Below are 13606 nucleotides of genomic sequence, written 5' to 3' on the forward strand. Positions count from 1 at the left end.
CCCTCCACCAAAACACAGCCTGAGAGGGTGTTATAATAAGGCTTTGATCAGCTACCGGTGTTTTACTGTCAGTGATTGCAGATTCAAGTCCCAGGGCTCTCACTCCAACCCAAGTTTGGCAACGCACCCATTCTCAGTGAAGCCCTTACAGAGTGCTTCATCACAAGGCGAAAGGAAAATGGTGACTATAACCCAGGAGCTGTGCCTGCAGTGTACACATGCCACCTTTTGCTTACTGATAAGTCAGTAAGCATTCTAGGGGAACTCCAATCCACACCATCCCAACACTGCACACGCAGGGAAGAAGGGAAACGGAGAAGGAAACTCACCTTGCACCTACAAAGGCAAGATGCAATTTAGACAGGTTCATTGACAAGCCCACTTATGAACCAACAGCAAGAAAAGCAGGATTAAACAATAGTAATATATTAAAAAAAAGAGTTAATCAAGCACTTCCAAAGTCCAGAGAGACACTGCTTGCCCCCGCTGTAGTCAGGCAGCTTAAAAGGATTGCAGAAGGAATGCAGCCAGCCCCATTCTTTGAGAGATCATCCCCATTCTAAATCCAGCTGCAAGACTTCTTGGCTTGAGAGCGCTGACATGACCGAGAAAGGTGCAGTGTCTTTCCCACAGGAAAGAAACACTGCCACACGCTTCCCTTTCCAGAGATTTCCAGCACCCACTTCTCCCACCGCCTTTGCCTTTTGTTAGAAGGCGTGAGATGCACCAGAAGCCAACAAACAATCTTCGCACCCCAATCTTTGAAAAAGACCCAAGAATGATAAACAAAAACCCGCTTTTATATATATATATATATATATATATATAAATAAATAAAAAGAGCAACTGCCCATTAAAATAACCAGCTCACTACACTAAAAACTTTTAAATGTTTAAAAAAAAAAATTGTTACCTAACTGGCACGTTTTGCCAGTCCACTGTTGTGGGCAAACACATTTAAAGCCATCAACCATATCTTGGCAAGTGCCACCATGGGCACAGGGGTTCGGAGCACAGTCATCAATATCTATACAAATAAAAAAAAAATGACTTAGTGAAACACAAAACAAATTCTACAATTGCAGTAGAGTTTGACGTTCACTTGAATTTGGTCAACCGACCCCCGACCCCCATCATCTGCCTTCCAAATTCATTCACTTTGTCATGACGAGAGCATAAATATTTACACTGATTTCAACTGCAAAGTCAGAAAAAAATGGCCGGTGTCCTTTTTTAAATAAATAAAATAAATAAATAAATAAAAATAAACTTCTCCTGCACGCGTGTCTGCCTTTTGCATACAGCAATAATATCAGAAGCATCAGGATACTCACCAACGCTACAAGTCAGGCCAGTCCAGCCAGGGGCACACAGGCACTCGAACCCCAACGCAGTTTCAGAACAGCTTCCTCCGTGATGACAGGGATCAGAGATGCAAGCGTGCTCAGCTAGAGTGCAAAGAACACACCGATAAGCAAATAAGCATTCTTTAATTCCTTAAAAATCAGAACCTGTTGCGATCACGTGCATCCCATATTGCTTTCTTCCTCCACCACTGTGCAGTCAGTATAAACATGCATTTTTCTTTTCGGTTTGTACACAGATCCCATGTTCGCATTAGCTGCCCATGATTTCACAGGGACAGGAATCATCTTGTATTCCAAGCCGACCTGAGCAATGCACCGCGACTTACTCCAGAACAAGGGCTCCCAGCTGCCAGAACGGAGTCCTAAGTGCTTGTTTCAAATTCTGAGAAATAAGTTTTTAATTTTAAAAATAAAAAATCCTATTCTAACTGCATCTGTAGACAGTTAAAGATCAAAATGGTGCGAAAAGCTCGGCAATGCCAGTTCTGCATTGATAAAAACGGGCTAATCTTTGCACTCGAACTTGGGTGAACTGGTACAGGATGTTTAAACCTCTTAGAAAACAAATACCGCAGCAGGGCCTAAAGACTTGATCTCAGCAAGTATTTGCAAGCCTACAACAAATTGGTAATAAAGCCATTAACAAAAATGATACATCACAAAGAGGAGGTAGATAAATAGCTAGACAGAGAGCAAATTCACTTCACTACAGGCCAGCCAACTTGGCAATTTGCTTCATGCTTTCCTGCTCGAGTTCTCTTCAGGTTTCACGTTCAAAAGTTTACAGGATGGCAGGAGCATGACTCCAGAACTGCAGAGTCATACACGATACCACCAAAAACATTCGGAACAGGGGTCTGAATTTTTCCCCTCCAAGTGTTGGCAATTTTTCAGGCTTCATAAATATTGAATCCTTAAAACGCGGCAACATGCTTTCAATTATTTTTCCCCTTTTCACAATGCTCTATTTCCCTTCCTGAAATCAGAACAGTACAGTACAGGAGGCCATTCGACCCATCCAGTGGGCACCAGCCCGTGAACAGCAATCCAGTCAGAACGATTCCTCGGCTTCCCCATGTCTGGTTAACTTTTTCCTCCTTCAAGCGATGGTCCAATTCCCTTTTGAAAGCGGCTATTGAATCTGTACCCGCCAGCCCATCAGGCAATGCATTCCGAATCGTGGCCACTCATTACATAAAAAGGTTTCCCCCCCTTGTTGCTTCTGTCCGAGGCCCAGCCTGCCTGCTCGGCTGGACGTACAAGATCTCATGGCACTATTTCAAGGAGGAGAGCAGGGGAGTTCTCCAGAGTCCTGGCCAATATTTATCCCTCAAATCAACATCACAAAGAATATTATCTGGTCATTATCAGAATGCGGTTTGTGGGATCTTGCTGTCTGTAAATTGGCTGCCACATTTCAACTGCGATTACACTTCAAAAGTACTTCGGAGACTTTCAGCACTGGGGAAAGGCACTATATAAGGGCACGTCTTTCTTTCAGAGGCTGCTCTGGACTGTTTCGATGGTCTAGTTAGCTGGGTCAGAGAGACTCTGTGAGCGATTACAGACGAGCTTTGAAAGGAGAGCATGATAAAGTCAGTTGAAATGCCAAACTCTCTGCGCCACAAGGAGTTGAGACATAAATGCATTTGTGGGGAAGCTAGACGCGCACCTGGGGGGGGAGAGAGAGAAACAAATGGAAGGGTGTGTAGACCGAGTCGGATGGAGAGGTGGGGGGGGGGGGGAAGTTCACGAGGAGCATTGAACGTGGCTTTGCAAGTCATCAAACGGTCATCCTCAACACTCACCTATTTCGCAGTTTTGCCCGGAATAGCCATCGGAGCAAGTGCATTGGTACTTGTCAGGCCCGGTATTGCTGCAGGTGCCGCTGTTCAAGCAAGGCTGATGTGTTCCGCAGTAATTCAAATCTGAAACGCAGCACGGACACGGAGGTGTCGAGTTAGAAGCTAACCCCAGTTTACACTCGGCAGGCACAAAAGGGGGGGAAAAAAAAAAAAAAAATCACGGACACTGGAAACGTTACAAGAAAATAAACCGGAAATGGAGAATGAAGACTGGTTAGTGGTGGAGCTTTGTAGCTGCTCCAAACAAACTTTCATTCTTAAAGTTACTGACTTGTCCAGTGTACACTGAAGATAATGTCGTTTAAAAATGACTCCCTGGTAATTAATCCAATGTTGCTTACTTTCAGAAAATACAAACCTTACCCCACCTCCCCCCCACCTCAGAACCACCATGGGGTACAAAAGCAAATAAAAGACCTTTTAAATCAACTAGATTTTACTCGTCCACAATATAATCGTAACACACTTAACACACTAAATCCAAATTCTCCCGTCTGCATTTCAGAACATTAGCAACTCACCAATGTATCTATGGAGCTTAGCTTACCTTTGTTACACAGTTGGCCACCCCAGTTGGTTTCACAGAGACACTGCCATGGTTCAATGCAAGTACCATGGACACATCCCGGGTGAGGAATGCACTTATCACAGTATAACCCCTGCCAGCCATATTGACACCTGTAAACATGCAAAACATTCATTATATTTCAAAAACCACAAAGCCAAACAATCCTGCCATTTTTCTGCAGAACCAAGTTTCAGAAAAGGTACTTTTTCTCTCCCCCCACCCCCACCCCCCCACCTCCTTTTTTTGTTTTTATTGATTTCTTATAAACAAACATTAAAGGCAGAATTTCCACGTTCTGAAGCCAACTTTTCACACAGAAGACTAACTGTTCTGTGAGACACAGCATGGCTCTACCAAGTACAATCTCATCTTATTTTCGAACCCAGACCATAACTCGAGTCAGAAAGGGCGAGCGTGTGTCTGTTGTGTCAAATTCTTCCTTACAGACAACATCAGACTCAGCTCCCCCCACCCCACCCCCCCCGACTCGCTGTGAATAACGGACTGGCAAATTTGAACATTCCAGTCATCTTGATTATTTTTTTTTTTATTAAACAAAACAGCTCCACTAGACCCATCCCAACTCTCACCAAAACCCCAAACAGACAAAAAGCAAAACCCTCTCAATGCTCAGAAGTGACCAGTGTTCAGCGACTTCCTGTGACCTCCAAAGTGACTGCTGGAAAGCAATTTACTTCTAACGCTGATCAGTCCAACAGTTAAGGTTAAACGATCAGCCTGTCGTATTTTGGTAGCTGTCTTTCATTTCGTTCCTCCGTTTTTTCCCATACACTGGCATTTGCTCCGTCCGCATTCTTTACCCAGCGCACGGAGGGGGGTGTGGGACTGGCGGGGAAGAGTTCAAGTCGCTTCAAAACAACAGCACAGTTACAGCTAAATGCCCTGATACAAGTTTAACATTACAAGCCTCGATAGTAAAAGGCTGTTAAAGCTGCAGCAGGCACAGACTCCACAGTAAATCACGGGGGAAGATCCACATCGCTGACTTATAGGGGTTACTTGCAAAGCAGCGAGAAAAACAAGTGCCACACAGACCAGGAATCTTTTTAAGTTCCAATTAGATCACAGGCATCCAAGAGCAACTTTTGACACTCATGTTATTTCCCCAGGGATCATAACAGATAATTAGCCTCCCAAATTGTCCATAATTTCACCCATTTAGACCAAACATTACAAGGTACATTCCTCAACTGTCCTCAATTATGGTTTATGCCAGGGTTTGATTTGTTGGAGGGGTGGCGAGTGGAGGAGGAAGGCTAACCCTTAAATCAGAATGATTTTTAACAAAGTTGCCATAATGTTAATGTTAAAGGGCTTCTACCAAAAGCCTGTTAATTCTCTAGTGTTTTAGAAGCTAATCTAATGGGAAACAAGAGATCTGCAAATAGAGAGAGTTGACATCGAATCAAGGACTAAGTGGTGAGAAGGTAATTAACCCAAAGCTGCTAATAAATCATCAAAAATAAACCTGCCTACATGAGTTAAATAGGTACTTTGCTTTTCCCCTGGAAAACAACAGCTCCAAACAGCTCATTATAGGGATTAAGAAAATAAGTCCATCCATTAACTTTCAGTAGCAAACTTCTGCAAAAAAAAAAATTCTAATTAAAGCAAACATGGGAGTGCAGACTTAAAATGAGCTGCAGGCTATTAAATGTTTACAGGCTCAAACTGTTAAACTTCCATCTTGCTCCCCACCCCCAGTTTTACAGAGCCAGCTAAACATCTTCAGGAGGGAGTGTCAATTGTGGATAATATTAGAAATAAAAGATCATTTGTAATCTTTAAAAAGGTCAGTGGCCCATATAATCTAGGACTAACTCTGCATTAATGAAAGTGACTTATTTATAAAATGGAGGGGGAGGAGGACAGGGAAAAGGGGGGTGGGGTGGGGGGGGTGGCTATTGCTTCAAGCTACACTTTCGCTACTCAACTCGGCGGCTACTTTAATGTCTCAAATGAAAACAAGGCAAGGGAAGGGAATAAACTCTTCCGAAACGAAAATAACCCAGCATTAGGTATTAATCCAGAACAGGACAAATCCTTGCGGCAGGGCCTGTTTGTAATATACTTCTGCAAGTTCTCATGGGAAATTCTCAACAATTTCCACTGGGTTTGCACAGATGGGCAACCTTACCCTACCCCAGCAGAAGCGGAGCCGAAGTTAACACAGCAGAGGCAGCGAACCACTCGAGCGTGAACGAAGCATTTTTAATTATTACGTGGCTTTGCCAGTAATTGTATTAAAACGGAACCAGAAAGCAAACCTTTCAAGACGCATGAGAAAGCTCCCCGGCCAGATCAGCATTAAAACGCTACACGCTTGCATCAAACAAAAATAAAGACATCTCAGGCAACGCGCGGTTCCGTAATCCAAAAATTATTGGACCCGGGGCCTCGGTTTCTCTGAATGCCTTTGCTCACCCTAACCAACAGATAGCAGGTCAGCCAGCTGTGCCATAAAACGACGGAGCCATTGTAAAAGACAACAAATGTGCAGTTGAGAGCTGCACAGCTATGCAAATTAACTGTGGGAATACTGCACCTTAAGTAAATAATCAGCAGTGCATGCCCAGACAATGAGTGGGAGGTGAGCTGGTTTGGTGGGGGTGGCGGCAGGGGGGTGGGGAGGGGGGAGGGGGGGGGGGGGGGGGAAGAAAAATTGGGAGGCCCAGAACCTAGGAACAAAGCTGGCTATACTGGTTCAATTGCTGTAATCCCTGCTCTGCACGTTTATTCTGATGACAACAGCACAAATTTATACCCAGCCACTCCCAACACAGATCCCAACATCTGTTCACGTCAGTCTCACCAAACAAGAGTTTTTGACTTGATCCCGACAGCAATTAGCAGAATTAACAAGAGGCGAATTTAAAGATTTAATTTAGGCACCAGTCTGGTCAGTTAACCTTCAGATTAAAAAAAAAAGGCTGCCGTGCGCACAATTAACCATACTTGCACATCAGAAGAGGCGGGTATAATCCTCAATATTGCGCCCCTGGAGAATGGGGGTCTCGTGGGGGGTGGGGGGGGAATATTTAAATGGATGTTGTCTCTTTTTAAGCAATTTGTACAACCACACATCATTACATTTTTTGGTAATGGTTAAGTGAAACGTTTTATCCCACTCCCAGCAATCACTCCTCTCCCAGCTTGTCCTCCCCTCCATCTCGCCAACCCAAGCCTTTTACCATGACTAATGTTACACACACAAAATAAAATTCTACCTCCCCGCTTCCTAAACTTAAACCTACAACGCACCGTCAAATCAGCAAATAAGCGGCTACACCTGCAAAAAGGGGAAGCATTTGAATCTTGTTTGCATTCACCGGTGGCTACCGAGATGCCGCCACTGACCTCCCAACAACTCGGGTGCAGCAAAGAGCAGAGGCAGTGGCAGCTTTGACTAATCCCATTTTAAAAGAATGCTTCGCTTCAGCTTATAAAATTGGTGTTCATGCACTGGACTTGGGGGGGGTGGGGAGAGATAGAGAGAGTGGGGGAGGGGTCTCTCTGGGGAAACAAAAGGAAAATGGAAGGCAGAACAAGGAGAGAGGAGAGACATGGAACCAAATTTAACTGGCTTACAGTTGAAGAACAATTGCAGGCGAATACCATGTCCAGTGCAAGCAACATAGCATCAGCTCAAAGTCAAGTGGCAGCAGTCCATGGTCATAGCCTCCCTCAATCAGGAGCTCAAACCGTTGGGATACCCTGGAATTGGTTTATTCCTGCATGGTCACTTCCGTAACTGAGAAATTTTGGCAGATTACTCTAAAACCATCGAATTGCACGAAACAGTTTTTAAAAAAAAATATATATATAAAGTCTCAATTTAATCCTTCAAGTATCACAAAGCTCAGAGTGTCACAGGCAAACTTGTTAGCAGCAATGCTTCCTATTTGGTGAAATAGAATTAAAATGTCAAATCTTTACCCTTGGACTCATCAGACTCGGGAGTGAATCCTTTGAAGCTTGTTCTTTTTCCTGTTTCACGATACAGGCTCCGCCACGATGGGCTGAACAGCCACATTACATGTCGTATCATTCTATAACAGGTCACGCCTTCCATATAGAAATTGGACCCCGGGAAGCAGAAGAGCCGCAAATTTCAAAATTAATATAGGGGCGGGGAGTTAAATTCAGGATTGTTTCCCAGGGATAAATACATGTTAATAAAAGTTAAAATATTAGATGCAAGAGTGTTAATTATATACTCCGCTTTCGAGGCTTAGGGACCAGACACAGAAATGATCCTTTTTGGTTCTGTACATTCCCACGTTGGAGTACCGATTTGGTTTTTGTTCGAAAGAACTGGTGCTGCAACTTTCATGTTGTCAAGATGTCAAAGATTTTTTTACTGCCAATAAGCTATTTTTGAAATGCAGTCACTGATAGTTTAAATACCAGCAGCCAATTCACTTAGAACAAGATCCTTGCTCAGATAGTGAATAATTGTCGGTGCTGGTTTGGGAACAAATGCTGGTAAGAATGCCAGAACTTAGTGCTGTTTAAATAAAGGTGCAGTGAAATGGCGCTGAGATTTGTGAACTGAAGTCCCTGGAGTGGGGCATGGACCCACAACTTTCTGACTCAAGGGTGCAACATTACTGAGCCAAGTGTTACAGCAACAAAAATATTATTCTTGGCATTTCGTTACTGTCACGTTAACATTGCTTTCAATATGGTGCCTTAACGGCAAAGTCAGGAAGCATGAAATGGTGGGGACCTGGCAGCACATGGGAGACGACAGGCAGAAACCTCTCTCAAGGAGCCCAGCAGAGATCAGTAAAAGGTTTACCCCTTCTGAACCGAGACCGAAGCCACCATATTAAAAGACAGCTGTGAGTCAGCGGGTGGTGCTCTCACCTCAAGTATCAAAAGAGGTCGCGTGTTCAAGTCCCACTCCAGAGACTTGAACCCAAAAATCTAGGCCGTCAGTCCAGTGCAGTACTGAGTGCTGTCTCTCGGATGAGGCTTTAAACTGGAGGCCCCACCTGCCCACTCAGGTGGATGCAAAAACAAAAAAAATCCCACTGCACTATTTCGAAGAACAGGGAAGTTATCACAGGCACTCTGGCTAATATTTATCCCTCGGTCAACATCACACACGCACACAAAAAAAAAAAGCCTCTGGTCGTTATCCATTTGTGGGAGCTTGCTGTGCACAAATTAGCTGCTGTGTTTCCTACGTTACAACAGTGACTACATTTCATTGGGACACTCTGGGATGCGCCCCTGTGGTTGTGAAAGGTGCTAAAGAAATGCAAGTCTTTCTTTTCAAAGGTGCAAAGAGTTTCACAGGTTGACAGGTGTTCCGGGTTTCCACTCCGGCATTGCTTTTTCCAATATTACTGTTTACGCCCATTCATGCTCAGATTTACAGAAAATGACCGGTGCTTTCAGGAGGAGCTAGTGCGTTTACCTGCAATCCCCGGGCACTTTGCAGGAGCCATGCTCAGGGCTGCAACCCTGGCGACAGATCGCTGGAAAGGAAGAGGAGAGTATTAGAATTCAACCAGTTAAAAAACTCCTGCAAACAAACCAAATCATTCACCTGGATATGATTTAACCCCCTCCTCCAGCAGTATTGTAAACTCTCAAGCCAACATATAGCCTGCTTCAAAACCGCAAATGAGACTTAAAGCTTAAAAATAACACTAACAATACTTTAGAATAAATACTTTATATGCACAGCGGATAATCAAATAGCTGAAGAATACAATTTCAACAATTTGTGAATATGGCAGCCTGAAGGATTTTTTATAATGAACGCAATCTTCTTTTTCTGAGCCACATTAAATTACTAGGCTGGTGTCCAAAGAGATCACAGATTAAATTTCTCCCATGCAACGTCACCCTTCTGAGTTTAATACTCGGACATTTCAAAATTAAATCAACGAGTCAATCGCTGCCACATTAAAAAAAAAGACTAACCTTTGTTACAGTCATGGCCCATCCAGCCCTCCAAACAGGTCTTGTTGCCATTGTGATCACAGGTATAGTGTCCAAAAAAGTCATCCCTGGGTCTGCAAAACTTGTTACACCCAAAGCCGTAGTAGTGCTCGTCACACATCACCCTAATCTGATATTCAAAGTGGGCGACTGCACCATTGTGTCGCAGGGTTTGCCACTGGTGGCTGGGGTTGATCATCCCAGAATAGACAGCCTTCTCTATAGTGTCGCCTGGACCTATAGTTAAAACAAAATAGATACAATGTCATATTGGCGAGAATGCTTTGAAGATAGTTAACCAGCTAACCCAACTCTTCAAACTTGCCCCAATTCTCAGGCCATGTGGCCATGGCACAACCCATTGTCCAAATGAATGATGCCTCCTCCCCTTGCTTTTCTGAATCCCTAGCAAGAACATGACCAATGCACGTTTACAGGCTGCTGCAGAGAATGCTGATGTCTGTAACCCTTACAACAGTAATGACGTAGACACAATGGGCCAAATGGCCTCCTGTGCTGTGCCATGAGTGTCTACATTATTGCTGAAAGAGAGAGACGTCAAAGCTTTTCATCTTGCACTCATCTGGACACTTCACAAGAATACCAATGCAAGGGGGGAAAACAATCTGCACTGTATGTGAAGAGAGTGGCTGATTGGAATCAGAGTCCACTTGCTAACCAATGCATGATGGGTGGCAAGCCAAAAAAAGCTTAGACATGCCTCTTTTCTCAGCTATACTCAAGTTCTGTGCTACCCAATGACTATTTGTCGACATTATTTACAAAGCGTTCAGTGCTACGGCTCCTTGCAGCTGTTAAAAGTGCAAATGTCGGTGCGTATCCCATTCTTCACACTGAGAAATCCAACATTTGACATTCTGATACTGAAGTGATCATTTAGTGTTTGACCAGGCTTGCTCAAATTAATACCAAGTTTAATGTTGGGTGACACATATGCTCTAGCCTACAGCGGATTGGCAGCAATAGCATATCTGTAAACACTGGAAATTACACTTCTCCTGCACAGCAGACTTCTTGCCCTCTTTAGAAAAGGTTTCACAGTGTGATCAGAATCCGGATGGTACATTGGCTCTGCGATGTTATCTATTATTAGCCGTCATTTCTGGCTTCAAAAACAATCTTGGAACGGCGTCTCTTAATTATGCCGCCAAAATAATATTTCACATTAAGCTGGCACATGAGAGTGCCGTGTGGCATTTGACAGTGCCCTTCCAGGCTGACAACAGCCCGATTTAATGCTTCCTTTAAACCTGCTGCTGGCAGCACTTGGCTGGAGAGTGAAGATTTATCAGAAAGCATCCAGAATACCTGCACCGAGTTAGCAAAGGATGATACCACGGAGCTGTACTTCCCTAATCCACTTCAATCGTGGCAGAAATCAAACCGTGGCAGAAATCAACCCAACCTCTAGGTGTTGGGAGAGGTCGCACAGCAAAGTAAACTATTTACCATCCCAGCAGACGACACACAAAAGAGCCAAATTACAAAGTAGTTGCTTGAATATTGCTGGAGACAGACACGTTGCACTCGTCAGGACCAACACACGAATGTCAAATTTCAAACAATCACAGCAACATACAGGGATCAGTCCTCTGCAGAAGGAATATGTTCAAGCCTTGTACTTTTCAAAAAAAAAAAATTACCTGGGAGCTTGAGGAGCCTATAGTTCGTTCCCTGCTGCTTTCCAGATGACAACACGTCAACCAATCAAAGCTAACTTACCAACCAATCGGCACACCTTTTCCTGTAGTATAAATTGTCGTGACAGTTTGAAATTTGGCATTCTTGCATCTGCCCTGAGAAGTGTAGGTGGAAAAGCTTCAGCAACAAGGGTGAAATGTTGCCATATTAAATGTAAATTACTAACGCTAGGGGAAATTTTAACCAGAGTCTTAGTGACTTTTAACTTTAAGAGGATTTACTTCAGTGCAGGAAGTGAAGCAACTGCGACCTGGCAGTTTACACACTATATTAACGAAGCAACTCCACGTAGGATAAATGGGAGCGTCTGCTTTTTTTTTTGTAAAAATATACTTTATTCATAAAAAATCTTCAATCACATTCAAAACCATTTCAAAAACAACATTACAAGGGTACAATCCAGGTTAAACTTTTACAAAATGTATCACCAGGTGCATCAGTACAAACAATATTACAATCATTTACAGCCTTTCATTTTGATCTGTACAGCCCGAGGGGCTCGAAACAGTTCCCAGTCTCTCGGTGCGCTGTGGTAGAAAGGTCTTAGACAGCGACCCTTCCCCATTGCGCCTTTGCGGCAGCTGCCCCAAGCTTTAGTGCGTCCCTCAGCACGTAGTCCTGGACTTTGGATTGTGCCAGTCCGCAACAATCGGTCGGGGACAACTCTTTGTGCTGGAAGACCAACAAGTTTCGGGCAGACCAAAGCGCGTCTTTCACCGAGTTGATGATCCTCCAGCTGCAGTCGATGTTTGTCTCGGTGTGTGTCCCTGGGAACAGCCCGTAGAGCACAGAGTCCTGTGTCACAGAACTGCTCGGGATGAACCTCGACAGCAACCACTGCATCTCTCTCCAGACTTTCTTTGCAAAGGCACAATCCACAAGGAGGTGAACAACGGTCTCTTCCCCACCACAGCCACCTCGAGGGCATCGCGTCTGCTTTACAAAGCACGTGGTAACTCCCGATTTTAATTTCTAAAATGCTCTTTCAGTGCAGATGAGCATTACTGTAGTTCTGGCACTTTTAAAAGGTGTTAAACAAACTCTCGTGTCAGACCCATAAAGTTTTCGGGCCGAGTTCAATTGAAACCAAATAGGGTGACCGTGTCGAACTGTTAGAAGCCTAATTTTCTTTCTCCAGCAGTTTTGGGGCACTAATAACTGGAAGGTCATTACTCAAACGAACAATCGTTACCTTGGCAGTCGTCTATAATAGACCTACAACTAAAAACTTCACCCAACTAGCTTCCTCACAGCGAATAAACTGACAGACTCTCGCTCACAGGTCCGAATGCTGCAGGCCATACATATTGTGCATCTCCATTACATTCCCATGACACTTTGTTAAAACAATTCCTGATAACATCAACCCTGAAAACAACCATAAACCAACAGATTGAAACATACATGATCACCCAGGCAAACCACACAAAATATTAACCCTTGGGTTTCCCCCCATCCCAACCAAGCAGCTTCGGAGAAAAAAAGAACAAAGTGTTCATTTCCAAATCAGCATAAACAGAATCATTAGGGGCGTGGCAGGAAAGTTATTTCCTAATCCTACAATTAAGAACAATCGCACATTCCAAAGATACCCACCTGTTTACAAACGTAATAAGGAACTTTATTTGGCTCAAGGTATTGTAAGTAAGTAGAGGAAAAAATTAAAAAGCGCAGCTGTCAAAATAAAAAAACAAAGGTGGATTTCCTGTGAATGGACTATTCATTTTGTGCAATAAATTCAGAAATGGATACCTTTGTGCTTGCTCTAAAGAAACCATTAGTTAACTGCAAAAGATAATGGAGAAAATATAGATGTGTGCTGCTAAGGCATAATCTGCAGGAATGTTCAGCATTTAGCCCAATCTTTTTGTTAATGTGCACCTTCAACACAAAGAGAAAGTTTTAAAGCCCAGGCCCACCATTTATATAATCTTGATCTCGTTCAGGCCTTTTTTTTTTGGGCACCCGGCGACTAAGTTTATAGAATAGTGACACATCCACTCGAAATCACTTCCCAGCCTGCCGTCAAACAGATTCCATCGATACACCAATTTGGTTGGCACAGCAACATAACCAACTGGGCTTACCACCAACCCACAGCTGTGGTA

General features: G+C 43.7%; 1 protein-coding gene across 2 annotated transcripts in view; it reads right to left on the reverse strand.

Moving 5' to 3' along the window:
* Nucleotides 1-13606, reverse strand: part of jag1b (jagged canonical Notch ligand 1b) — a 47586-nt gene that overhangs the window by 19820 nt on the left and 14160 nt on the right. Inside the window, exons 4-9 of one of the 2 annotated variants that reach the window (XM_078556453.1) lie at nucleotides 9759-10013; nucleotides 9247-9307; nucleotides 3780-3910; nucleotides 3176-3295; nucleotides 1335-1448; nucleotides 914-1027 (exon numbers count right to left, since the gene is read on the reverse strand). In XM_078556453.1, the coding sequence (XP_078412579.1) occupies nucleotides 914-1027; nucleotides 1335-1448; nucleotides 3176-3295; nucleotides 3780-3910; nucleotides 9247-9307; nucleotides 9759-10013 (795 nt within the window). The remainder of the gene's footprint in view (nucleotides 1-913; nucleotides 1028-1334; nucleotides 1449-3175; nucleotides 3296-3779; nucleotides 3911-9246; nucleotides 9308-9758; nucleotides 10014-13606) is intronic. The other variant, XM_078556454.1, reaches the window with a different exon arrangement.

This window comes from Cetorhinus maximus, chromosome 14 (genome assembly GCF_964194155.1).
Source record: "Cetorhinus maximus chromosome 14, sCetMax3.hap1.1, whole genome shotgun sequence".
Classification (NCBI taxonomy): Eukaryota; Metazoa; Chordata; class Chondrichthyes; order Lamniformes; family Cetorhinidae; genus Cetorhinus; species Cetorhinus maximus.